This window comes from Mesoplodon bidens, assembly GCF_964165515.1.
Source record: "Mesoplodon bidens genome assembly, chromosome: 15".
In the NCBI taxonomy this organism is placed as follows: Eukaryota; Metazoa; Chordata; class Mammalia; order Artiodactyla; family Ziphiidae; genus Mesoplodon; species Mesoplodon bidens.
In genome coordinates this window covers 32,657,479-32,684,873 of record NC_138171.1, presented here as the reverse complement: position 1 = coordinate 32,684,873, position 27,395 = coordinate 32,657,479, and the positions used below count along the sequence as shown (strand labels likewise).

The window sequence follows — 27,395 nt, the reverse complement described above, 5'->3', positions numbered from 1 at the left end:
CGAGCGGAGAGGAGCGGAGAGGCGTGCATTGGATAGCAGCATGAGAGGGCTGGAAAAGGCGTGTGTTTCTGAGGGAGACTAGTCAATGGGAGCTCGGGAGCTGGAGCCCGGGGTCTTAGAGATAACAGGTTGCTGGGGGCCATGGGCTGCAGCCCCGAGGCTCTAGCCGGCCTAGTGCTCGCTGCCTTCGGCTTCTTGTCTTCAATAGCCAGGGCTCTCCCCTCTCACTGATAAGTAGACGCTTGTTAGGCCCTGAGCGGAAAGGCCTGGAGAAAGCACCTGTGTAAAAGGAGGAGATTACGTGATAAGGAAGTGAAAGCCAAACTTAAGTCTGCGTTGTTTTGCCAAGTTATCTTCTATTGAGTGAGCGTTAATTATGTGCTGGGTACTGAACTATGTAATCTCTTTAATGTATCTCATTTAATCTGTACAACGCTTGGAAGTGGATATGATTTTCATTTTGCAGCTAGGGTCTTCCACGATTATTCAGCTTTCTTTTCTCTCTTTTGGACTATTGAAGGATATTTTTGGACAGGAATGCTGCCTGCTTTGTTCACAACCCAATCTCCTATGTACCTGACGCATCCCAAGTACCCATTTAATAGATTTAAAGTTTCTCCTGAAAGAAAATGATTTAACCAAGGTCTCACGGCTAGAAAGTGCCCACTAAGAATACGAACACAGATCTGTTACCAACGTCCTCTTTAACATACTCCTGGTCTTCCTAAATTCATTGTTAATATCTGTGTTGCTCAGCATTGTCTTCAGCAGTTCCTGTTGGCTGCCTTTAAGTGATGTAAAACAAGTATAAAATGGGGCCCCTTCCCTTAAGCATATTGTAGTTTAACAAGGAGAGAAATTTGCACACATAGGAGTTGCAATTTTGTGTTAGCAATTTTGACCTGAACTGTGAAGTTTGGGGAAAGTAGTGAGAATTCTGAAAAGGGTGTTATATTTTCTTGATTTCTATAAAAGTATATTCCCAAGTGCCTATAACACTGCTTCAAAGTGACAGTAAAATAGGTATAGAGGAACACTGAACTCAGGGTATGCTTTGTTCCCTATTAACGCACAAATACTTGGTTTTTTTTAGAGAAACAGACCACTCCCTTCAGGCCATAATTTATTTAGAGAAAGCTGTGCTCTTTTGTTTTATTTTGTCTTTTGTTTTAATCTTATTTATAAAAGTAAATAACATGGGACTTCCCTGGTGGTCCAGTGGGTAAGACTCCAGCTCCCAATGCAGGGAACCCGGGTTCCATCCCTGGTGGGGAACTAGATACTGCATGCATGCCGCAACTAAGAAGTCTGCACGCCGCAACTATGAGCCTGCATGCCGCAATGAAGATCCCGCATGCCGCAATGAAGATCCCGCGTGCTGCAACTAAGACCGGCCCAGCCAAAATAAATAAATAAATATTTTTTAAAAAGTAAAAAATAAATTATTTTTAAAAAGTAAATAACATGCTGATGGTAATTTTAAAACTATTTTAATCTGTTGGAGACTGTGTGACCACCATTTTGACTAATGTCAGTGATCACTTCTTGAACTAAAGACCAGACACTTCTTGGGTAAATTAAGCAAGGTTTATTATCTAAAGGATCTAGAAGGATGTCAACACAAAGACAGTCACAATGTCATCCTTTAAGACAGGTGGAAGTGTTAGTAACCAGATTCTCACCTTTATGGAACATAATTGTGAAAGGTCACATCCGAGTAAGCATCACATCAGTCCTCCTGGAACCTCAGCTGTTTGCTTTGAAACAGCCTAACTGGAGAACCAGTGCACGTAGATCAGAGTTTCAGAACGCACAGTATAATTACTAGGGTAGATAGCTCCCTACAGTTTGGCCCGAACAAACTTCTTATCTGTCATACTCAGCCCTCCCAAGCTAATGGAGCTCAGACCAGGTACAATTCTGAAGTCAGTACTGTGGTAAACAGGGATCAGATATTTAGACCTCTGGAAGTCATGTTAACAGGTATTTAGGCAAGCTTTAGAGCCTCTCCCTCAACTGTAGGAAGAAATTAAAAGTAAAAAATTTCCCTCACCTCCAGCCCAAAGAAGAATTTTGTTCTTTTACATTACGTTACACCTCCTCCTCTACCCCTGATTTTTCCCTTCAATAGAAATACCTCATAATAATAGAATACTTCATAATAGCTCTTTCCTCTAGGGCCCTTTCTTCCAGGCTTGTGACATATCTTGTATATGGTGATTCTTTTCATTGCACTCTTTCTATTACACTCCTATACCTATACTTTAGATTAGTATAGGTAACTAGCATGAGATTTTTAGTCCCCCAGAGTGTGCAGGCTGACTGCAAGCTCAGCATAAGTGGGCAGGTATTGCTATAATTATTATCATTCTATAATAAAAACACCTCCCACCTTCTTGATGATTTGAAAACTGCATTGGTACAAGTGACAAGAAAATTCTTCAGTTCCCCGAATAGTGTTTTTCCTCTCTTAGAGGGGAAGAACTGTCAATAAATGAATTATTTAAACAATACATTTTTTTAAAAATTGTCCATAAACAAAAACAGACTTGATCTAGTCTTTTTCTTGTCCTTCATATTGACTTTCTAGATCTTATCTTGACAAGTGTTCTCAGAAAGCTAAAACTTCTTATTCAGTTTAGTGAGATGACATGCAAAATGGAATTGAGAATGGGCTAGGCAGAACTGTCTAACATCTTAAAGTTTCAAAAATGCAAATCCTGCATTCCCACAAACTTGTAGACCTATTAGATTATTAGACAGTCCATCTAAACTATAATTTCAGTCTTCTCTCTGACAAAGCATAGGTCTTACTTTTTCAAACCAATAGTCTATATGGAGATGCAGGTGGCTTTAAGCATAAATATTCATCAATTGATCACACATGCTGAAACAGTACTTTTCAGTCCTAACTATTTATCAGAATTACCTGGGGAGCTTCTAAAAATGCCAATGGAGGGCCCATCCTAGACCAACTAAATAAGAATCTCTAGAGATGGAACCTAGAGGAAATAGGCTTATTTCTTTCGGTTTGTTAAGCTCTCCAGATGAGTCTAATGTACAGCCAGGAATGAGACTCAGTTTAATATGTGATATCACCTTGTAAAGAAATTTGCCAGAAATATATTAAATAGTTCACAGCATTTTTTCTCTCCCACCATGCATTAACATTTTCTGACCAACAATACATGTTTGATGAAGAAATTGTGGGAAATGCAGAAAAGCATAATGAAAAATATTAAGATCATTTGTGGTAGCATCAGCCATAGATAATTACTGTTAATATCCATACTATTGCCTTTTTATTCTATTTTATGTGCACTTACACTCAGATATAATAATTTTAGAAAGTTGGGATACTATTGTTTATACTGTTTCATAACCCGATTTTTTAACATCAAATGCCCTTTGAGAATGGTATTTGAAAGGCTTTATAGTATTCCATCTTACAGATTTACCATAATTTACCTAACAAAGACCATATTGTTAGACCTGAAGATTATTTCCAATTTCAGGGGAATTGTTAATAATTCTATAAGAAACATTCTTGAATATGCCTCATCTTGGTAAGTAACTCTGATTACTTCTTTGGGAAAAAAAATCCTATAGATTGAATTTCTGTGTCAAAGACTAAATAAAAAATTCCAAGGATTTTCATACACATTTCCAAATTCCCACTGGAAAAATTATACCAATTTATACTCTCATCTTCAAGTCATGAAAGTGCCCACTTCCTTATATCCTTCCTAAGAAATGGGTATTAACACAATTTTTATTAATTTGGTAGATTAAAATTTTATCTCCCTTTAATTTATGTTTCTTTGCTTATTAATATGCTAACCATTTTTCATACATTTACTAAGACTGGACCTTAGGCACTAGAAGCCAGGGACCTCTGGATTTTGTTTAGATACATAAAGTGCCCTTTTATTCAGCTTGAATTGGGTTCTCTGTTGTGGAAACAAAGTATATTAACCAACACAAGTTTTTAGGCACACTGAAGTTTTAAAACTTATGTAGTCATTCCTTATGCTTTATGGGTTTTTTTCCTTTTATGTTTAGAAGCCCACAGAAAGATCTCTTAAATATTTACCAAAATATTTTTCCATTTCTTATTGGGTTTACATTTATTTGAATTTTAATTATTTAATCTATCTGGAAATTATTTCAGTAAACAGTTATTAGGAAGAGTCTATAGCTTTACTTTTTCCTAGAAGTTTAACGAATTGTTTGGTCATAATTTAATTCATTCTTTCTCTCACTGATTGAAATAGCACCTTTACTAGTTGTTAAAGTAATCCTCTTAAAACAGAAATTGGGAACTTCCCTGGTGGCGCAGCGAATAAGAATACACCTGCCAATGCAGGGGACACGGGTTCGATCCCTGGCCCAGGAAGATCCCACATGCCGCAGAGCAACTAAGCCCGCGTGCCACAACTACTGAGCCTGCATGCCACAACTACTGAAGCCTGCTCGCCTAGAGCCCGTGCTCTGCAACAAGAGAAACCACTGCGATGAGACACCTGCGCACGGCAATGAAGAGTAGCCCCCACTCTCCACAACTAGAGAAAGTCCGTGAGCAGCAACAAAGACCCAACACAGCCATAAATAAATTAATTAATTAAAAAAAACCCAGAAATTGTCTCATGCCAAAGACCTTTTGATAACTTTCCTTTTCACTTATAGAGGGCTTGTAAAGGGCTATAAGATCTCAGCCCTGCCTCTCTTTGCAACCTCACCTTGCACCACTCTCCCCATTGTTCAGTGTGTTCCGGACACATCAATCTTTGAGTCCTATTGTATGTCAATTACATCTCAATAAAACAGGGGAAAAATACTTATAAAAAAAGCTTTGAATTTTAAAACAAACTACTACCTGAACACTTTCTAAGCATGCTGTCCTTTTTAAACATGTTATTCTTTCAGCCTAGAATACTTTCTCCCACTCTCCAAACAGCTAGTTTCTCTGGTAAACTGCTACCTCTGCAGAAGGCCTTCCCTGACCACAGGTCATACCCATTCTTAAGTCATGGGTGGAGTTTAATTGCCATTTAAAATACCTTCAAATCAACACTTCGATTTGGCATTAAACCAAAATGTTATTACGTAAGCAGAAAGCACAGAAACAGAGTAGTAGAGTATACATTCGTTATCAGTGAAGCAAATGTTTCTCACTGTTGGAATGAATACATTCCACATTTTGCAAAGGAACTGAGACACTAAAAGGACCTGGAGGGACTTCCCTGGTGGTGCAGTGGTTAAGAATCTGACTGCCAATGCAGGGGACATGGGTTCGAGCCCTGGTCTGGGATGATCCCACATGCCACAGAGCAACTAAGCCCGTGTGCCACACTACTGAGCCTGTGCGTCACAACTACTGAAGCCCACACTCCTAGAGCCCATGCTCTGCAACAAGAGAAGCCACTGCAATGAGAAGCCTGAGCACCGCAATGAAGAGTAGCCCCCACTCTCCGCAACTAGAGAAAGCCTGTGCACGGCAACAAAGACCCAACGCAGCCATAAATAAATGAATAAATAAATAAATATTTAAAAAAATAAAATAAATAAAAATAAAAGGACCTGGAAAGGAAAATACCTACAAATAGATGAAACCGTTGTGTTTTGATATAAAGATGTATGCAAAAGGATAGTTGATTATACATAAAGGAAGTTAGTGCTAGTATCAAAATTTACGAATGGGTGGCAGAGACTTGGAAGAAATTCCAGAGACAATAGAGGAGCACTCTTGAGAATTCTGCATCATCCACACCCTTGACGACAGAGTATGATATATGGAAAAACAGCAGTATCAGTAACTGAGTAAGAAACTGAATGTGAAGATATATTAAAAGTGCTTTAACCAATATATATATAGTGTGTACATATTATGCACATGAGTGACATATACAAATGTTTTTAAAAGTCTAAAAGTCCTTTTGATAATTACAAAATAGACATTCCAAATGATAAATCATATGATAGTTTGATATTTTATTTTCTTGTGCTACATAAAATAATGGGGCATCTTACAATTGAAGGTACCTTAAATTCAGTGAACTAGATACACCTAATAAAAATGCTAGAGGGGGGCTTCCCTGGTGGCTCAGTGGTTCGGAGTCCGCCTGCCGATGCAGGGGACGCGGGTTCGTGCCCCGGTCTGGGAGGATCCCACATGCTGTGGAGCAGCTGGGCCCATGAGCCATGAGCCATGGCCGCTGGGCCTGTGCGTCTGGAGCCTGTGCTCCGCGGCGGTGAGAGGCCCACGTACCGCAAAAAAAAAAAAAAAAAAAAGCTAAAAAATAAATGCTAGAGGGAGAGAACAGAATAGGGAAAGGCAATTTTTGAAGCCATAATGGTTGACAATATTCTAGACTTGATGAAATACATGAATCTTCTGATTGAGGAATACAAAATTCCCTGAACAGGAAAAATAAAACTAAATCCACACCAAGATACACGGTAGAAAAATTAAGAATTCTACAGACCAAGGTAAAATATTAGAAGCAACTAAAGAGAAATGCTGTAAACAAAGCAAAAAAGAAACAATGGGGGGATATTTATAAGAAGATTATTAATATATGAAGTTCTCCTTTTAATCAATAAGACAGCGGTCAAGAACTATATGAACGATATCCAACTTGCACCAATCTTTTAATACACAAACTGAAATTTCCACACGAGCACAGATTTTAAAACGAGATTGCTAATATTTATAGAAAGAAAAATGAGGCGAAATGAGCATGCTCGTAGTTTTGGCTGAAATGTAAATTGCAATCTTTTAGAAATCAATTTAGTAACATTTATCAAAATTTTAATGTGTATGCTCTTCGATCCAGCAATACTTCAAGGAGTTGCCCAAATTACAAGCACTCTGTAAATTGGTTACATACGTAGGATATTATGCCATCTTTTTAAGAGGTGCTAATATAGAAAACATGTACCTGGCATAAAATTACACATTCTTTATTAAGTACTTTGCAGAAGTGTCTACGGTATAAATTCATTCGTTTTTTTAAAAAAATATATTTGTAAAGAAAATAAAAAAGCTTATAAAGTTGCATACGGTAAGTGATACGAGTTTGGTGTGTATGTGGCGGAGGAGGTTTAAGAGCTGGTGGTCAAGACAACTTTTTTTTTCATCATAATTTTACACCTCTTAAAGCAGCACTCTTTAGGCTACAAGGTGGCTCTTCCTCCTAGCAGGCTGGATTTGCCTTTCACTTTCGAGGCCGGAAATTCCCTACCCCTCGAGAGGGAGATGAAGCACCACGAAGACGCAGTTCAACGACCCCCACCCCAAGTCTAGGCCTGACCTTCACTCTCGCCCGGACTTTTCTAACGTCCGGTTCCGGAACGTGACAAAAAGGCGGGGATTCCCGCCGGTCGCCTATCGGCCGGCCCTCAGAAGGCGCAGCGCTCATGCCCCGCCCCCACGTCCGCACCCTCCAGTAGATGTTAGGGGTGGGGCGGGCTTCGTGTGGAGCAGGGGCACGATTGGCTCTTCAGTCTCTCCGCCCAGGCAGCAGGCGGGGCAGCGTGGTGACGTCTCCGCGAGGGGCGCGGGGTCGTAGCGCGCGCTCGCAGACGCGGCAGTATTAAACTGCTGCAGGCGCGACGGGTTGGTTGTGGGCTTCCTCCGTCTCAAGCGTTCCTGAGTTAGTTCGCCCGCTCGCTCTCATCTCCTGAAGCCTAAGCCGGCTACACCTTCCTCCTTCCTTCCGCCAGCAGCCGTGTCGTTGCGACTCCGCCACCATGTTCGAGGCGCGCCTGGTCCAGGGCTCCATCTTGAAGAAGGTGCTTGAGGCGCTTAAGGACCTCATCAACGAGGCCTGCTGGGACATCAGCTCGAGCGGCGTGAACCTGCAGAGCATGGACTCGTCCCATGTCTCTTTGGTGCAGCTCACCCTACGCTCCGAGGGCTTCGACACGTACCGCTGCGACCGCAACTTGGCCATGGGCGTGAACCTCACCAGGTGAGCCCCTAAGCAGCGGATAGCCGGGCCCTGATCCACCCCCTCTGGCTCTTGGCGGGAGCGCCTCCGGGCCGGGCCCTCATTGGCTGGAGTGGGCCATCTGCGCCTTCTTATTGGCCTGCGGCACCAGTGGGGCGGGACCCAGCAGAACGCGCGGTTCGGAAAGCCCGCGCTGGCTGCAGCGCGAACCGGCTCTTTCCGCGCCAAAGTCACAAAGCGGGTGGTGGCGGGAAAATGACGGACTCCTTTGCGGTGCCAGGGAAGGACTGTTGCAGAGCTCTTTGGTCATTAAGTGCAGGCGGCCTCGGATGAGAAACCTTGGTCCTGGTTGACTTTAACTGCTTTATAATGTGTTCTAGTTCTTTCGCCCTAACGAGGGACAAGAGTATTTCTTTTACTACAGAGTTGCGCTGAACACCCCAAGATCCCGGTTTGAGGAAAATTTTCTCTAGGGCAGTGCTTTCAACTTTTGACCACTACCTGTCTAGTACATACACATGTTTAAATCTTAAAGCTTGTGAGAAATGTTTACCCATACTACATGCAGTGTGTTTTAACAGGTTTATTAAATCGTTTTTAAAGATCGTTGGCCCAGTAATTTACTTCACCCACCAAAGGGATTTGCAGTTCATAAAATACTGCTGTTTTATTTATATCCATAAGTGAAATTGCTCTTGGTGGGGGGGCTGTTTAGTTTAAGTATAAATACTACCAGATTGCATTCCAAATGGCTGTGGACCGGCTTACACAAACCCCTTACGTTTCTCTAACTCACCAATTCGGCAGATGGTCTAATGGTTAAAAGTGGTACCTCCTGGGCTTCCCTGGTGGCGCAGTGGTTTAGAATCTGCCTGCCAATGCAGGGGACGCGGGTTCGAGCCCTGGGAGCAGCTAGGCCCATGCACCACAGCTACTGAGCCTGCGTGTCGCAACTGCTGAAGCCCGCGCGCCTAGAGCCCATGCTCTGCAACAAGAAAAGCCACTGCACTGAGAAGCCCATGCATGCAGCAATGAAGACCCAAAGCAGCCATAAATAAATAAAATAATTAAATAATTAAAAAAAAAGTGGTACCTCCTGGTTTTAATTTGTTGATTTTAAACCCTTTGTTGTTTTGTGTTCTAGCATGTCCAAAATACTGAAATGTGCTGGCAATGAAGACATCATTACACTAAGGGCTGAAGATAATGCGGACACCTTGGCACTAGTATTTGAAGCTCCAAGTAAGTCGCACCCTTCTACTGACTTATGCTAGAAGAAGTTAAAGTGTAGTGTCATTATTTTCGAAGGCTGAGAGAAATTTAAGATAATGTTTGTGATGGCTGTAAAATATACCTGATAGTTGTAAACTTACATGTTCTTCTTCAACATTTGCTTTCTTTTGGTAGATCAAGAAAAGGTTTCAGACTATGAAATGAAGTTAATGGATTTAGATGTTGAACAACTTGGAATTCCAGTGAGTATCAGAGTTTCTGATTGAGCATACTGTACAGTCTTGATAGTTACATAAGATATATTAATATAATAATTTAAAGCGTATTTCCTAACAGAACTTTTTCTGTATATATGCTCATGCATGTTCCAGAGTGGGGTATTTAAGATTGACGTATTTGTCATTTTATTAAGTTATGGTGTTCTACAGTGGCTCATTGGTTTGAATTTATTTCTGCCGAGTGAATATTTCCATTAACCTCTGCGTCTCTTTTTAAATTATTATTCCTAGAATGCTTGATTTTTTTTTTGTTTTTTTTTGTAGATCTTTTTTTTTTAAATTTATTTTTGGCTGTGTTGGGTCTTCATTGCTGCGTGTGGGCTTTTCTCTAGCTGGGGAGAGGGGGTGCTACTCTTCGTTGCGGTGCGCAGGCTTCTCATTGAGGCGGCTTCTCGTTGTGGAGCATGGGCTCTAGGTGTGCAGGCTTCAGTAGTTGTGGTACTCGGGTTCAGTAGTTGTGGCTCATGGGCTCTAGAGTGCAGGCTCAGTAGTTGTGGCATATGGGTTTAGTTGCTCCACGGCATGTGGGATCTTCCCGGACCAGGGCTTGAACCTGTGTCCCCTGCATTGGCAGGCAGATTCTTAACCACTGTGCCACCAGGGAAACCCGAGTGCTTGATTTTTATTGAGAGATCTTAAAGCTATTTTAGCAGAAATTCATTATGGTTAGGTTTATCAACATCAAAAGTGAGAAGAGGTGTTCGGCTGTTTAAAATGCCTAACATCATATTCTCTTGTTTTGGAAAGCAGACCTGTTTGCGCCATCATCACTGTATGCCATACCCTAATGGCCTCTTGATTTAGCCCTACTGTAGGGTGATTAGGTGGAGGCTCTTGTTCCTGGGATAGTGCATTTACTGTTAAAAGTTTAAGCTCTAATTTGTTTTCTTAGTATGGTTATTCTTACAGCATACTTGTTTTATATCTGCATTTATTTTTTGAGTGGTTAGTGTTAAGAAATTACACAATGAGTGATATTTCAAAGTAATCAGAAAATCTTGAATTCTGAGTTCTTGTTTAGATGCTGAGTCTTCAGAAAGTGAGGGTGCCAAATCTTTCATTTCCATGACATTTAAATTTCTTTGTTTTATAGGAACAAGAGTACAGCTGTGTAGTAAAGATGCCTTCTGGTGAATTTGCACGTATATGCCGAGATCTCAGTCATATTGGAGATGCTGTTGTAATTTCCTGTGCAAAAGATGGAGTGAAATTTTCTGCAAGTGGAGAACTTGGAAATGGAAATATTAAGTTGTCACAAACGAGTAATGTTGATAAAGAAGAGGAGGCTGTAAGTAGTTTTTAAGTAAACAAAATACTTTGAAGAAGAATATTATGTTATATCTTAGTCTGCTAAGGCTTCTATAACAAAATACCATAGACTGAGTGGCTTATAAACAACGAAAGTTTATTATTCACAGTTTTGGAGGCTCGGAAGCTGGCAGATTTGGTGTCTGACGAGGGCCTGCTTCTTGGTTCACAGACAGCAGCCTTCTTACATGGTGGAGGGGGCAAGGGAGTTCTCTGGGGTCTCTTTTATAAGGGCATTAATCCCATTCATGAGGGCTCTGCCTTCCTAACGCTAAGCACCTCCCAAAGGCCCCACCTCCAATACCACCATATTGTGAATTTGGTTTTAACGTGAATTGGGGGGAGGGGCACAAACATTCAGTCTTTTTTTTTTTTTTTTGGTGGTACGCGGGCCTCTCACTGTTGTGGCCTCTCCCGTTGCGGAGCACAGGCTCCAGACGTGCAGGCTCAGCGGCCATGGCTCACGGGCCCAGCCGCTCCGCGGCATGTGGGATCTTCCCGGACCGGGGCACGATCCCGTGTCCCCTGCATCGGCAGGCAGACTCTGAACCACTGCGCCACCAGGGAAGCCCAAACATTCAGTCTTTAGCAAGGTAATTGCTAAAATTAAAGAAAGCTCTAAAGAAAAACAGACAGAATTTGCATTTCCAAGTAACTAATATGTGAGAATGTGAGAATTGAAACTTGAAACCTGCAAGTGATCTTATAGATGCCATCTAACTTAAATTTGTGAGAAGGGAATGCAAATTTAGTGCAACCTTTATAAACTGTAGAACAATGGGTTTGTGTATCAAACCCACACATACTCTTAAGGATAGGCTTGGGAGGCTAGCTTTAGCTTTCTGTAGGTACTTACTGTGTTTTTACCAAATAATTGAGCAACCCAGTAGGATCTAGTTGGGGGAAAAATCTAGCTGTTGTGAGCTCTTATGTAATCCTTATATTAACTTTTAAATAAAGAGTTTGAAAATACATATATTAGTAACAAATATATATTAGTAACAAAACTCCAGGGGCTGATTCTTTTCTCCTAAATTACATTTCACTCCCCTGCCAATCTTGATTTTTGTTCTTCTCTCAAATGTTACTTAACCCATAGGGAATTCTCTGGCGGTCCAGTGCTTAGGACTCCGCACTTTCACTGACGAGGGCGTGGGTTCTATCCCTCGTCAGGGAACTAACATCCTTAAAGCCGCGCAGCTAGAAATTTTTTAAAAAAGAAAAAATTCACTCATCAATGTTTTAATTTATTCGTAGTGTAAACATTTTATGACATCTAAGAAAATTGTATTAAGGAATTTTTCAGTGTTGCTACTTCCTTGGTTATTTCAGTTTGTTTGAATCAAGATTTTAATAAGGTCCATACATTACAGTTCATTGAGATACACTCCTTAAATTTCTTTTATTTAGTCCATTGGTTTTCTCTTCAATTTCATTTTCCCTCTATTACAATTTTATTTGTTGAAGAAACTAAGTCATTTGTCAATGTATATTAGAAATGAATGGGTTGCAGCTTTCTTGATGTTTTTCAGTATGATGAATCTTTTGTTTTCTCCCTAAGGTTACCATAGAGATGAATGAACCAGTTCAGCTAACTTTTGCACTGAGGTACCTGAACTTCTTTACAAAAGCCACTCCACTCTCTCCTACAGTAACACTCAGTATGTCTGCAGATGTACCCCTTGGTAAGATAATAAACTTGTTGAATCTTGTTTTGTAGGTAGTGTATGTGGTACTTCTCAGTAATTAATTATATTCCTGTTTTCTTTCAGTCGTAGAGTATAAAATTGCTGATATGGGACATTTAAAGTACTATTTGGCTCCCAAGATCGAGGATGAAGAAGGATCTTAGACATTCTTAAAATTCAAGGAAATAAAACCAAGCTCTTTGAGAACTGCTTCTGAGATGCTAGCACATACTTAAGTCTCTTTTGTCTTTGTACCTCTGAGTACATATGTAGATACTGTTTTCTGTAAATAACTTTTTTTTTCTCCATTCTCTACAGTTTGTTCAAAGAGTAAAGTCCAAAGTCAAATCTGGTCTTGTTAACCTAGTAATAACTTTGCCTTACCTAGGAATACTCCTTATAATTTTTATAAACAAGGGTTTTGACTCTAAATGCAGTTTTAAGTATTGTTTTCAATTTAAATAAAAGTCATTTGAATTTCAAGCATCACAGGACAGTGCCTTCATTTGGACCACGGTGGTTGCAAGTATCCTAACGAATTCACAATTCAAGCAGCTCATGTAAATGAGCTTATTTTTTCAGTCTAGAGCAGGTTGATATAACATTAGATACAGTGATAAAAAGTATTCCAGATACAGCAGGTGACAAAGTATTTTGGGGGATTCATTTGCCAAACTTATTTTGGTATTCTGACTTGAGCTCAAGAAATGAAAAGGGGAGAGTAGAACAAATACATAATATTTTGTCTTTTTTGCTAGCAGAAACTAACACTTTACAGAAGCTTAATGTACCCAAAGTTCTGTCAGCTTTATAAGACTAGCATTGTTACAGGGCAGTGTTTCATTAGCCCAGGGAGCCTTGTACAGGAAGTTTCTTGGAAGTTTTAGTAGATCTGATAGGTCCCAAGGAGTATGTTTGTGCAAAAATAATTTCTCTAGCATGAGTAGCCTTTTGTGGGGACTTATTCCCTTAAAGGATGAAGGTGGCTTAATTCCATGGATGTTGGATTCAACCAAGAAAGTGAAAAAGGCCCAGCAGTAATTGTGCTACAAGGTCACAAGTTGACATGCTGCATATTGAGAATTCCTTTATTGTAGTCCTTTTTTCCGGTGTATTTTGTGTTTGGTGGATTAAATGACAGATTTCTATCGTACTTGGAGTGACGGTAGAACTCACTGTATCCAGTAGGTAACTATTCATTACCTTTCTGTGTTCCGGGGGTTGGGGAAGGATATTGGCTGCAAAGGAGCCTGATGGAAATTTTTGGAGTGATGAAAATATTTTATCTACGTTGTGATGATGGCTACAAGACTATATGCATCTGTCAAAACCAATCCAATTGTACTTTATCATATGTAAATTATACTTTAATAAAGCTCGACATTTTAAAAAGTTTCACGTGTTGCAAAATGTCCCTTGTGGCCAGACTTCTTACCGGGGTAAGGCCTGAAGACGAGGAGCGGGGAAACTGAAGCGCAAGAATGTGGGGCTACTCGAGAGCAGCGGGTGAGGGTATAGGGCCGCAGAGACTGCGGCGCGGCCCTGGGCATAGGGAGACCTGCCAGCCCCGGCCTTCAGGAAGCTTCGCCGGCTCGGCTTCCGCCTCTCGAGGCGCCACTGAGCTCCCTACACTACCCTAGGGGCCGGAAAGAAACACGTAGCCGGCTAGCCCTGGACCTGTGACCCAGGCGGCCCGGTTACCTAGGCACTCGCCCGCCGCGAGGTGGTCGGCAGCCAGCCCAACCCACGGCGCCTCCCGAAACCCCACGGGGCGTGCTCCCTCTGCGTAGCCCTAGCATCCCGGGCACACGCCCGAAACCGGACGGAGAGTGGAAGGAGGAAGTGTCGCTCCCGGTGACGCCACGTCCGGCGCGATGCCTTCCGACACGCCATTTCCGGCTCCCAGCTGGTCTGGGGCGGGTAGGCAGTTGGGCGGGGGGGGCGTACCGTGAGGTCTCCGGCTTTCCTGCTGCGAACCGTGAGCTAGCTGTCTGCGCGCGGGCTGCCTGGCCCGGGCTCCGGTAAGGCGTGTGTACGGCGGGGCGGGAGCGGAAGAGCTCGACTCAGGTTCGCGGCGCGGCCCAGACTGCGCTCCCTGCCGAAATCAATCCCCGAGTCCTCGGTGTGGAGCGTTCACCCTCCCGGGGCACGGCTGGCCTTTTTCCAGAAACTGGATTTTATTTTCCTTCTAAAATCATGTTGGTCCTTATTTCTCTTGTTGGCTCGGTCTGGAGGCGGGCAGGGAAATAGTGTGTAGAGGCGCTTAGTGCAAGGCACTGTGCTAAGTGCTTTACTGATGCTTTCAAAATTCTTGCAACATTCAAGTGCTGAGGAAATTTTGGGGTTGCGGTGAGGCTGGTAAAAAAGCCTGTTGGGAACTTGGGCTGGTACCTGGAAAACATTGATTTACGTTTTTCCTTTCCCCTCTTTTAGAATTATTACCCTTTGCTACCAGTAAGCATTCGTCTCCCCTCTCCTTCACGCCCTGCGCTTTTTTATGTTTTGATGCGGTGTGTGACATTAATGTCAGAGTATGTAAACTATTTTTTTCTTTTTTTGGCGGTACGCGGGCCTCTCACTGTTGTGGCCTCTCCCGTTGCGGAGCACAGGCTCCGGACGCGCAAGCTCAGCGGCCATGGCTCACGGGCCCAGCCGCTCCGCGGCATGTGGGATCTTCCCGGACCGGGGCACGAACCCGTGTCCCCTGCGTGGGCAGGCGGACTCTCAACCACTGCGCCACCAGGGAAGCCCTAAACTATTTTTTTAAGACTAGTACAAATCAGAGGTGATTAAATGCTCTCAAACCCCCCACTTATTGGTAGTTTGGACTTAAAGTTTTATAGAATTAAATTTAGATTATCGTGTAGTCGGGATCGCAACACCTAAAAACATAGTATTTGACGGAATTTGATCTAACCCTTTTAGAAAAGCATGTAAGTAAGCATACTCTTATTTTTTCAATACTTGATTTCTGCTCCAGTGTATAATTACTAAAAAGGGGCATGAGCATTTAGCACCAATTCCTTTATAATGCTAGTTAGTTTAGGTTGACTGCGGGCCACTTAAAACAGTGCATTAATATTCAGTATTAAGTATATATAAAGCACTTAAAACAGTACCCGTCACTTAATACTAGGTAATTGTTAACTGCCATTATAATGATGATGATTATTTGCAAATGTCGTACCAGAGGAAGTCTGGTCTTTATGTTTTATGTTTTTTTTTTTTTATGTTGCCCTTATTGAAATACTTAATCTTCTTTTTTTAAAGATATGTTTCACTTTTAGAAATCAAATAGCTTCATGATCAAAATAGATTTACTTGTTTCATTCACATAACTTTGTGATTTTATGGAGAAAAAGTACACAAATTACAAATGTTTTTCAATTTAAATGTCATTGTTTTTTAATCTTATCTACTGTGTTTAAACTAGTGACATAATAATCGTGATTTCATTACTGTAGTCGCTTTGACTATTTTGAGCAAAAACCAGGTATTTATTCGGGGTTTTTTGTTTATTTGTTTGTTTTTAATGTAGCTGTAGGAGTAACCTGGAAAGTGCAATCGCTGCTTTCAGTGCTTGGGGTGGAGCAGAGAGGCAGGCAAATCAGAGGACACTGGTACAACACTAGTAGCCAGTAGCTTATCCAAATTTACAACAAGAAGTTTTACAGATCCTTTGTGTTAAAAGGATGATATCTATCAGAGGGAAATAGGCAAAATGCTGATGTGAATGTATTCCATTTCCCACCCTTTTTCCTCTCTCCCTGACAAATAAGAGAATCACTTGAGTATATGCTCCTCTTGCTTTTTCTGGAAGCAGGGACGGGGGACAGGCAATACTATACTATAGCAGAGTGGTTGAAATGTCAGATGGACTTGGATTTAAGTCACCACCCTTTCACCTACTCACCCTGTGACTTTGGAAAAATTAGGAGGCAGAGAAACATTGGTGGCAACATAAACATGAGGTCTGGTTCTTGGCAAATGTCTTGATTCTTATTCTACCAGGACAAACCAGAGTAGATGCATAATGAGAATGCTTTCACTTGTCAAAGGAATATCAGGTTCTAAGAGCAATGGAGCCTAAATTGCCAGTTGCTAGTATGACATTGCAGCCCAGAACTCCAATACGTATAACAAACACATTGTTGTAGCCTGCAGACAGTAATACTTTTCTTTGTTTTCAGACTGTAGCTGTGTCAGCGTGTTATGATGCCGTCTCGTACCAACCTGGCTACTGGAATCCCCAGTAGTAAAGTGAAATACTCAAGGCTCTCCAGTACAGACGATGGCTACATTGACCTTCAGGTAAATGCAGAAGGGACCTGATGAGATTGGCTGGCTCTGTTTCTGCTGAGTTAGCAGGGAAACCTTCCAGGTAGAGGTTTTGCTCACTGTCCCTAGATATTAGAGGGAGCAGCAGGAAAGAAACTCTGCTCTGAGATTTTCAGCCATAGCCTGCAGAAGGAAGGACCTTGGCAGAGCAGTTTCGAACCAATATAAATATTGTCTAAGAAATTTTAGTTGTAATGCCAGGGTTCAGTAGTTGCAAATTCTATTTAGTTTATCTGGAAATAATCAGATTGTCTTTTGTTAAGTAGAATTTTTAAAAGACTGTGTCATCAGTTTGTTTACACTTCAGTCAAACCCAGTTCATCTCCTTTAAAGGAGAAACTAACTGCTAAAGCCAGCAGGTTGTGGGAATCTTCCTTCTTTCCTGATGTCATGAGATCCAATTTATTAAAGGTATTCTTTGTGGCAAACAATAAGTAAAACAGAATGTTTATTAAGTTTGTGTCCTACCCTGATCATTGTTTATAAAATAGTTAATGGTGTAGCATCTCCTTTTGCCCACTTCCCTTTAGAATAGAATATTTTAGGTGGAACCAGGACTGAAGAGGAAGTGGCAGGAACCCATCCTTTTAAATATAAACAAATCAATTATTCTTTGTACTTTTTGGACCCACACTTGAAGAAGAGAGTTTGGGGTTTTTTTTTTTTTTTTTTTTTTTCAGTACGTGGGCCTCTCACTGTTGTAGCCTCTCCTGTTGCGGAGCACAGGCTCCGGACGCAGGCTCAGCGGCCATGGCTCACAGGCCCAGCCGCTCCACAGCATGTGGGATCTTCCCGGACGGGGGCACGAACCCGTGTCCCTGCATCGGCAGACGGACTCTCAACCACTGCACCACCAGGGAAGCCCTTGGGGGGTTTTTTGTTTTGTTTTGTTTTGTTTTGTTTTTTAAGTGCGTCTGGAAAGCTTCCAGTCAGTTAGGTCAGACACAACCATGAGCCAAACCTTAGGAATTTGTCTCTGAATCTTAACCTTGAATTGAACTTGTTAATAAGGCAGGTTATTTGCCTTGTGGGACAGGCAACTAATGCTTTAGAAAAAGTTTTTTTTTAAAACCTTTGACTATATGCCAGCTTAACTTTGAATGCCAGAAATCACTTACTTTCTTTCTTATTTTCCAGAGCATGATGTACACTCTTAATCCCTGTAGATTAGTACAGCCTTCCATGTGCCAAGACATGTTTATTAAAAACATGTCTAATCAATGAATGACCATGAAGTATCTTTTGTTTTTGTAAGAAAATGATTTTTTTACGGTACAGTGAATGGTCTGTGGAATGAGACTAAAACGAGAAAGAATAACATTCTGGGACTCCCTCCCTCAAGTTATTGTTAGAGCAATAACTAGAGCTTCATCTCCTGCCAGTCCTTTTCCTTTCTCTCCCAGAGCTGCATTGGGTAGTAGGACTTCAAGACACACCAAGATTGGTTCCTCTTATCCTCTCTGCTTTAAAGTGTCTGAGCCCTGGTGTATTCATAATGCTCTTCCTTGTCTTTTTTTGTTTCTCTTTCAGTTTAAGAAAAGCCCTCCTAAGATTCCATATAAGGCCATTGCGCTTGCTACGGTGCTGTTTTTGATTGGCGCCTTCCTCATTATCATAGGCTCCCTCCTGCTGGCAGGCTATATCAGCAAAGGGGTAAGCTGAGGGGCTTGTGGGATTGCCATGGGATGTTTAAAATGTGAGCCAGGACTCACATTTTTATATTCAGTATATTCCAGCAGAAAGGAGAAAAGGGTTTCTTTTTTTAGATTTTGTTCTCAGATAACAAGACATATTTCTTCCTTTGAGCTTCAGGAAACTTCTCCCACAGTTCCTATGAGGTGGGTGTGGCAGGTAGGCAAATTTTCCCTCTGAGATGTTGGACAGTTTTCCCACCATCTTAGTTTGGAACAGCAAAACTGAGCCTAGCGTTGAGGATTTCTGACTGATAAAGGCTATAACTGGAGTAGAATGCTGTTATTATAACTTTGCAGTTATACTGCTGTACTTAGTGTTTGGGGAGAAGCAGTGAGGCTTCTGGGGCCACTGACCAAGCCAGGACTTTTGGCTCATGGATCAGATCTTTCTTAAATTGGATTTGGTTGGAGTTCCTATTGAGCTTCAGTATGATACCTTAGTAACCTAAAGTAGTTTTTGCTAAAGTAGTTTTTGGTGGTTCTTTCTTTTGGATTGTATACAGATGCTTATACACAGTGTCTAAATTGTTCTAAAGTAATACTGACCATAGTTCACATCTGTTCTTCAACACACACCAGGCCAGGGGATGATGGTCACATTGGTCTGCAGAAGGAATAAAGCCAAGAGCTAAAACTGTGGGCATTATCCTTGGAACTGGGAATATTAAACACTGTCACAATAAAATGGCTACGTTTGCCTTTTGAGACCTGTATCCAATTTGCCTCAGGTCCTAAACTATTATGTGGCCACCAGAGGCATACTTGGTGCCATCTAAATTTGAACATCTAACTTCAGGACTGTGCCTTCAGTTAACTTTCATTGCAGCATGCATTGTTAATCCCAGGGGTATAGTCAAAATTCTATTAATGATGTGAAAATTGAGAGTGGAGGTGAGATCCACATGCAACAAATATCACTTCACCTTGTGTGGTTTATAAAAGACTACTTTATAAATAAGGATAAAGGTGTTAAGAAAATCACCTAATAGATTGTTTTGGTTTCTAGTTTGTTTGTTTTTTCACTATTATTGCAGACATTTCAAACAAAACAGAAGTAGATGGAATAATATGAACCCCCACCGTGTATCCACAACTAGGCATCAACAATTACGAATGTTTTGTTTCATCTATCCCCAAGTTTTTTTCCTGTATACTAAAGCAAATACCAGATTTACATTTGCTGGTAAATCTGTAAGTGTGCATCTCTAACAGTTTTTACATTAATCTAGGGGTGTTGTCTTGATACCGTTTACTTGTTTTTCTATTCCTCATATTTCTTGCATACTGTTAGATTTAGGGACTTGCTTAGATTTAGTTCTACTTTAGCCTAGCTTTAGAAAGAATATTTCATAGGGGTGCTGTGTATTTGCTATTGCACATGGGTTCTCAAACTTCAGCATCTGTCAGAATCACTTGGCAGTCTTGTTAACACACAGGTTCCTTGACCCTGCTCCCAGAGATTCCTTTTTTTTTTTTTTTTGCGGTACGCGGGCCTCTCACTGTTGTGGCCTCTCCCGTTGCGGAGCACAGGCTCCGGACACGCAGGCTCAGCGGCCATGGCTCACGGGCCCAGCCACTTCGCGGCATGTGGGATCTTCCTAGACCGGGGCATGAACCCGTGTCCCCTGCATCGGCAGGTGGACTCTCAACCACTGCGCCACCAGGGAAGCCCGAGATTCCAGTTTTGTAGGTCTAGGGTGAGGCGTGAGAATTTGCATTTCTAACAAGGGATGCTGGTGTTCCATGGACCACATTTTGAGAACCATTGCTATAGCATTACATTAGGAGGCACAAAATGGTTGTCCTAATTTTTAGTTGATATTAAGATTGATTACTGGGTTCAAGTTTCTTCAGCCTAATTCATTTATTATAAAATGAATTACCCTTTTCACTAATGAATCCAGTTCTATCATTTTCCATGTTTATCAGTGAAAAATTCTTCTGGAACTTTCTCAAAACCATTATTTGGTTACCCTGAAATACAATGTGTATAGTGAAGGTAGGCAAAATGTTTGATTATTTCTCTTTATCAAATTTTTATAAAAATACACCTAGCAACCTCAAAAGGTAACCAAAGAATTGTTAGTATCACTGTAAGGTCATCATCTTTTTACATATTTGTGCTTCAGTCAACTGTAGTCTATATTCTTTTTAACATATAAATTGTCCCATATTTGGTCAGTAGGAGCCTCTTCAGGTTACTCCTCTGTCTCTTTTTCTTTTTTTTTTTTTTTTAATATTTCTTTCTTTATTTGGTTGTGCTGGGTCTTAGTTGTGGCAGGTGGGCTCCTTAGTTGTGGCAGTTCGTTGCATCATGCATGTGGGATCTAGTTCCCTGACCAGGGATCAAACCCAGGCCCCCTGCATTGGGAGCGTGGAGTGTTAACCACTCTGCCACCAGGGAAGTCCCCTACTCCTGTCTTTTAAAGCTGACCCAGGTTAGCCTTTGATAGCTTTCTTGTTTTCTGGCTCAGCAAGTTATCCCAGGCCCATCTGTACATTCCCTGCCCCCTCAACAGCCATTTCTCTAAGGAGCTCTGGTTTCTTTATGGGAAGTAGATATCTATGGTTGAACATGGATAATTTCTTTATAATTTTTAGTACTTTGTAGTTTTTATGAAATTGATAAGGAGGCAAAGAGATGTAAATCTTTTGCCTTGGTAGTGTATTACCAAAAGAAAGTGCTATGAAAAGTATATGATAACTGATCCATGGATTGGACCCATGGCTTTATTTTATTTTAAAATTTATAACTTGCATGGTACTGATGTGTTTGCATCCTTCTGCCACCAGGGGGCAGACCGGGCCGTTCCCGTCCTGATCATTGGCATCCTGGTGTTCCTGCCAGGATTTTACCACCTGCGCATCGCCTACTATGCATCCAAAGGCTACCGGGGATACTCCTACGATGACATTCCAGACTTTGATGACTAGCACACCTCAGCCCTGAAGAAAAGAGTCACAGATGGGACTGAGCCCAGCTTTAAGACATTGAGCAGATACTATGGCTAAGGGCTAAGGAGTTCTGCAATTTGCAGATGTTTAACAAAACAGTGGCCAGATTTTATGGATCCATCCTAAAGATGTTACCTGAGCTTACAACTATCCATGTCATCAGGACAGTCTCTATTTTTCATCTCCTGGCCCTGGCAAAAGCTCCTGACAAGTTTTTCCACACGAATATGTATCATAAAAAGTAGCAGTGTTAATTGTATGGGAAAGTGGGAGGTTATTCTGTAGTGGAATGTGTTGCTGCCACCACCCTTTTTAGAGTTGAGCATTTTTTAAAATAGTCCTCATTGTCAATATGTTCTTGTGGCAAATGGAAGAACGCAGTATGTCAGATTTCTTATTACTAAGTAATTTATTTTGAAAATATGTAAGTGTCTTATCCCCATACTCTAACTTTGTGTTCTAGTGGAAAACCGTGGCAAAATCAAATATCAGTGTGGTGCATCTATAATATTTTTTACTTGCTTTCTTATTAACAGCAACTAGGAATTTTTTAAACCTCAGAGCAAATATTCAAACTGTAAACACATTTTCTGTTCACCAGTCCTTGGCCAGCTCTGATCTGGTTCACTGACAGGTTGGCCAGCATATAATTTGGATCATTCTGTCCTTTGTAAATCTAGATGTTCTGTATATCATACCTTTAAGGACGAGACTTTTGGCTGTTTCCTAAGGAAAAAATGTAGATAAGTGGTTATTATTTATAGTTTTTAATCCTGTTGTTAGCACCTCGTATTATGATATCATTCTGCTGAAGACTGTAAGAACTGGCCTGGATCTCTAGAGGACAAGACTGCCTTAGTTTGATTCTGTTTCCTAGCTTGCAAAAAGTGGCTTGTATTCAAAAGAAATTAAAATGTCAAAATCTAAATCCTAGACTTAAAAGATAACTTTAAACCTATTTTAGAAAACATTTTAGTGATTATATGATATCTTTGATCCCAATACCTAGGTCTACCTTCATTTTTAGATAACTGGCATTGTGCATTAGACTGTTTTCCAGTCATTCTTTTACTCTGAAGTTATGAACTTGGATGATTAGAAGCCTGCAAGTGCCATTAGCTGAGATTTGGAGGGCCGTGGGTAGAGCAAGGTTATTGGGGAAGATGACTTCAACTTTGGATGTATTAAATTTAGATGTCTACTTGACATCCAAGTGGAGATGTTGAGTAGGCAATTGCAATGTGCAGTTTGGAGTTCAGGAAGGGAGTCTATGCTACAGTTAGAAATTTGGGAGTCCGTGTTGGGGCAATATCTAAGGGCCATGGGACTGGATGAGATTACCCATGGAGTGAGTACAAATGGGAAAAAAAGGCTAGGACTCAGGAAGTGAGAGACAAAGAGGGTGATCGGAAGCAGCCTTCAAGGATAGGTGCATTTGGTAATGGGAGGGTTGGCTGGGGAGTCCGGTAGTCTAATTAAAGTTCTTGGGCCTTGACAGTGAAGATGTGAGGAAATATATAAAGCTTTATCCTGGGCAGTGTTTGCAAAGCAAAGCTAAGACCAGAAGGTTTTGGCCAAACTAAATTATTTGGTCCTTTTTTTTTTTAATTGTGGTACGCGGGCCTCTCACTGTTGTGGAGCACAGGCTCCGGATGCGCAGGCTCAGCAGCCATGGCTCACGGGCCCAGCCGCTCCGCGTCATGTGGGATCTTCCCGGACCGGGGCACGAACTCGTGTCCCCTGCATCGACAGGCGGACTCTCAACCACTGCGCCACCAGGGAAGCCCCTATTTGGTCCTTTATAAGGGTAATGATGCTGCTAGTAAGGGGGAAAAAAAATCAAAATGGAACGGTGGGGGGAGTAAACAGTCCATTCCCAAGGTGTCTAATTAAGTTTCTTGTATACCCTTCTAGAAATGTTCTAAGCACATATCTATCCTTTTTTCATAAAAATGAAAACTCGGACTCCCATTGTATAGCTCCATAATTGTTTCCCACTTACTCTATTTTGTGTATCTTGCCATATCCACAGAGATGAGCCACATCCTTTTTTTGTGTGTGTGTGTGGCTGCATCATGTGGCTTGTGGGATCTTAGTTCCCCGACCAGGGATTGAACCCGGGCCCCCTGCCTTGGGAATGCAGAGTCTTACCCACTGGACCACCACGGATGTCCCTCTATTTCATTTTAATACTTGGAAAAACCCTGAGTTGGGTAAGATTCTTAGGTAATAAGTTGATATTTGGGACTCACATTTAAGCAAAGCCTGACTTTCCCTTACCAAGTATGAAAGCCAAATGCCTTTAGGGGCTGGACAAGTAAAGGAATGGAGGGCAGAGGGATGGGTAGGATTAACTGGAACCAAGGTCAATTGTCAAATGTATATTTTATCCAAAAGCAGCCTCCCTGCTCCTTCTAAAGCGTTGGCCAAACCATGTGCCCCAGCTTTATAAAGATTTTCTATTTATTTATTTATTTATTGGCTGCACTGGGTCTTCGTTGCTGTGTGCGGGCTTTCTTTAGTTATGTCGAGCAGGGGCTACTCTTCGTTGCAGTGCATGGGCTTCTCATTGCGGCGGCCTCTCTTCATTGCAGAGCACGGGCTCTAGGCACAGGGGCTTCAGTAGTTGTGGCACAGGGGCTCTAGAGCACAGACTCAGTAGTTGTGGCGTACGGATTCAGTTGCTCTGTAGCATGTGGGATCTTCCTGGACCAAGGCTCAAACCCGTGTCCCCTGCATTGATTCTTAACCACTGCGCCACCAGGGAAGTCCAATATAAGGATTTTCTTATTTGCAACAATAATTATGTCTCTCATTAGTCATCTCCAAAGCTAAATCCTCCCCAGTTGCATCAGGTATTCTACATATGATGGCAGTTTCAAACCCATTTCTTCTGGATAAGCTTCACCCGGTCAGTGTGCCAGAAGCATATTGATTTCTTCCTTTCTGCCCAGAATTTTAGGTGCTGAGGGTACAATAGGAAAGGATAAGACTTGGTCGGTGAGGAGAAGAGGTTGCAAACTAGTGGCCACAGATGTTGACCAGAATTGTTTTTAAAATGGTAAAGTTCACCTGATCTTGATTTGGGGCTTTTCCTGGAAAATCAATGATTTTTCTTGCTGAGAGGCAACCAACTGGAGCAAAGAAGTAGTGAAGCAGCTTTGAGCAGAGTTCTCTAGTTCACTGCAGGCCCCACCACTGTTGGTTACTTTTGTACCAAACCTAGTTTTCTTCATTAAGGGCAAAGAATGTGTCTTACAGTCCCACAAAGTCTAGCACAGTGCTTGTGGGGATTTAGGTTTATTGAATGAAGAATCAAAGTCAAGAGTGTGTTTCTGTCCCAGGACACAGTGTTCCTTTGAGGTACAGACAGACGGGCTGGTGCCATTTGATTCAGACTTTCCTAAATGACCCTCTGTCAGCTGCCTGGGAGGGCAGCTACTCTGTAGACAGATTTGGTGCTGCCTGGTGAAACAACTCTCTTCGTGGCACCCTCTGCTCAGGCCATTGAGCCCAGTTCACAACCACCTGCAAGTCCCCTCCTCCAGGGTCATGCAGTGTCCCTGCTGGCTGGCACAGAGGAGCGTCCGTTACTGGTGCAATGAGGGAAGCTGGTAAAGGGACAAGAACAGCCTTGATTTTCTGCCGAGCTTCAAAGGGCCATAAGCCAAATCAACAAACCTTATTTGCCTTGCTCTGTCATCTAATTTCCCATCCCGAGGCTCCTGGCCTCACATGTGTGGTCAGTTATGGCTTAGTGCCAGGGTGGGAAGGGCATAGGCTGAGTCTTATTTGCCACAAGGTATTGCACAAATTACTTCTGGAGCCTCAGTTACCTTATAATGGGATAAACCAGTTCCTACCCCGTAAGGTAATTGTGAGGAGTAAATAAAACAACGTGGGGGGCTTCCCTGGTGGCGCAGTGGTTGGGAGTCCGCCTGCAGATGCAGGGGATGTGGGTTCGTGCCCCGGACCAGGAAGATCCCACATGCCGTGGAGCGGCTGGGCCCGTGAGCCATGGCCGCTGAGCCTGCGCGTCCGGAGGCTGTGCTCCCACAAGGGGAGAGGCCACAACAGTAAGAGGCCCGTGTACCGCAAAAAAAAAAAAAAAAAAAAACAACAACCACAACGTGGGAAGGTGCTTCGCACAGAGCCTAGCACTCAGTAAGTGGAAGCTGCTGTTTGAGAGTGAAGAAGTTCACTCCTTTGGCTTCAGGGAGTAGTGCCTGGGGTGAAGCTGAGGAGGAGAGGAGGGAGCCCATCTGTTATCCCTGATGCCAACCTGAAGAACCTGCTGTTCCATGGCCGAGTGACCCCGGAGCCAGGGGCCAGAGCCAGCACAGCAGTCAGCCCCGCCAAGGCAGGGCTCCCTTCCCCGACAGCTGCCTGTGGGAGGGGGAGAGGAGGTCTCCAGACCCTGCCCTTCTCCAGCATGCAGCTGCTCCAGTCGTTCTCTGGTTGAACAAGAGAGGAAGGGGAGGACCAAAGCATCCCACTGTAGCCAACACGTGGGCCACCGGAGGCCCTGCAGGGAAGGCTGTGCAGATGAGACGACGTAGCTGGAGTATGGTCAGACCACCTCTCCCTGGAGCTTGTTCTTCCCTCCCCTTTCTCCCACGGACCCTGTTTGCACCTCTTCTCTTCCTGCACTTCCCCTTCTCAGTCTTGCCCCTTGCTATTCAAAGTGTGGTCTGCGGACCAGCAGCATCAACAGCATCCTGCAGCTCGTTGGGTAGGCAGAATCTTGGGCCTGCCCCAGACCGCTAAACCAGAACCTGCATTCCAAGAAGACCACTGGGGGACCATTGCCTGTCAGTGTCTGAGAAGCACTGATCTGGGGTATCCCGTGCCTCAGTCCATTCCCTCCCTTTAGGACTGGACCTCCTCTGGTAGCACCAATGGCTAGGAGTAGGGGCACCCAGAAAGTTAGGCCCTCCTCCTCCATCCACCATTATTCTCCAGCTAAAACAGTAACCCCCAGTGTCTTGGGGAAGCTTCATAGACATGGCACAGAAACAATGCAGGAAAGTTTTGTGAAGATCCATTTTTGTGAGCAGTGAGGAATCAAAAGAGAAGTCCCACAGATGGGGAAGGTCTGTGGCAGGAGTGGAAGCACGCTTTGGTGCTCTGAAGGCCAGGGGAAGGGACAAAGTGTACTTCATGACCCAATGAGAGACAGGATGTTTTGTCTCGGTTTCTGAGGGAGGCAGACCTGGTGGCTCAGGAATTTACCCTGAACACTGAGGTGCTGGCTTTCCTCCCTGTCTCCATGGGTCTCTAATGCCTCCAGTATTTCATTCCTCTCACTAACTTGGGAAGAGCCAACTAGAAAATGCTCCAGTCTGGGAGATAAAGGTTCTTGGCCAAGGTGCTAATCCTTTGAAAGGGTTTTCTCTCGGATTGATGGCCGCCGAGTTTGCTCTGAGATCACCACCCACAGGACCACTATCCCCCTACAACTGAAAAGATGGCAGCAGCAGAATCACCAACACAGCCTCGGAGGGATTGTGGCCTGGCAGAGTTGAGAAGGTGACTCGTCGCAGGTGGGAGGAATGACCTTGCGGAGCTGGGGCAAGTCAGATCTCTGTGGACATAGCTCCCAGCTCCTGGCCCTGGACTGTGATCTGAACATTTTAACTTAAGAGGTTACTGACAGGAGACTTGCTGAGAGCTCTAAGTTTCTGCATCTTGGGGATGTCAGAAATTGCCAAGTATTTTCCCCATTTAATGGAGTCTGAAACCACAGTGAGACCAAAGGAGCCATGGAATGATGCTGGCCCCAGATCAAGGACTCCTGCTCATTCTGAGCATTGACTCAAGGTGGTATTCCATTGTGTTGCTCTCTCATGTGTTTGCATCCTGCCTCCAGCAAGGAGCCAGGGAATCTTCTCTCTCCTCCAGTCTCATCTCATATTAATGGCAGTAAAAGAAGTTAACTTCTCAAGTTGC

The 27,395-nt window shown here is 42.7% G+C and overlaps 2 protein-coding genes across 2 annotated transcripts; both read left to right on the top strand.

The window, feature by feature from the left end:
- The first annotated feature begins 7,546 nt into the window (after positions 1–7,546).
- On the top strand, positions 7,547–13,851 carry PCNA (proliferating cell nuclear antigen). The gene is made up of 6 exons (XM_081255381.1): positions 7,547–7,973; positions 9,097–9,194; positions 9,360–9,427; positions 10,557–10,751; positions 12,333–12,456; positions 12,544–13,851. The coding sequence occupies exons 1-6, from the start codon at positions 7,753–7,755 to the stop codon at positions 12,621–12,623; spliced, it is 786 nt and encodes a 261-aa protein (XP_081111507.1). The 5' UTR covers positions 7,547–7,752; the 3' UTR covers positions 12,624–13,851.
- Positions 13,852–14,363: 512 nt separating this feature from the next.
- On the top strand, positions 14,364–22,374 carry TMEM230 (transmembrane protein 230). Its single transcript, XM_081257902.1, has 4 exons — positions 14,364–14,480; positions 16,650–16,770; positions 18,328–18,450; positions 21,285–22,374. Exons 2-4 carry the CDS (start codon positions 16,672–16,674, stop codon positions 21,423–21,425), a joined length of 363 nt encoding a protein of 120 aa, XP_081114028.1. The 5' UTR covers positions 14,364–14,480; positions 16,650–16,671; the 3' UTR covers positions 21,426–22,374.
- The last annotated feature ends 5,021 nt before the right edge of the window (positions 22,375–27,395 follow it).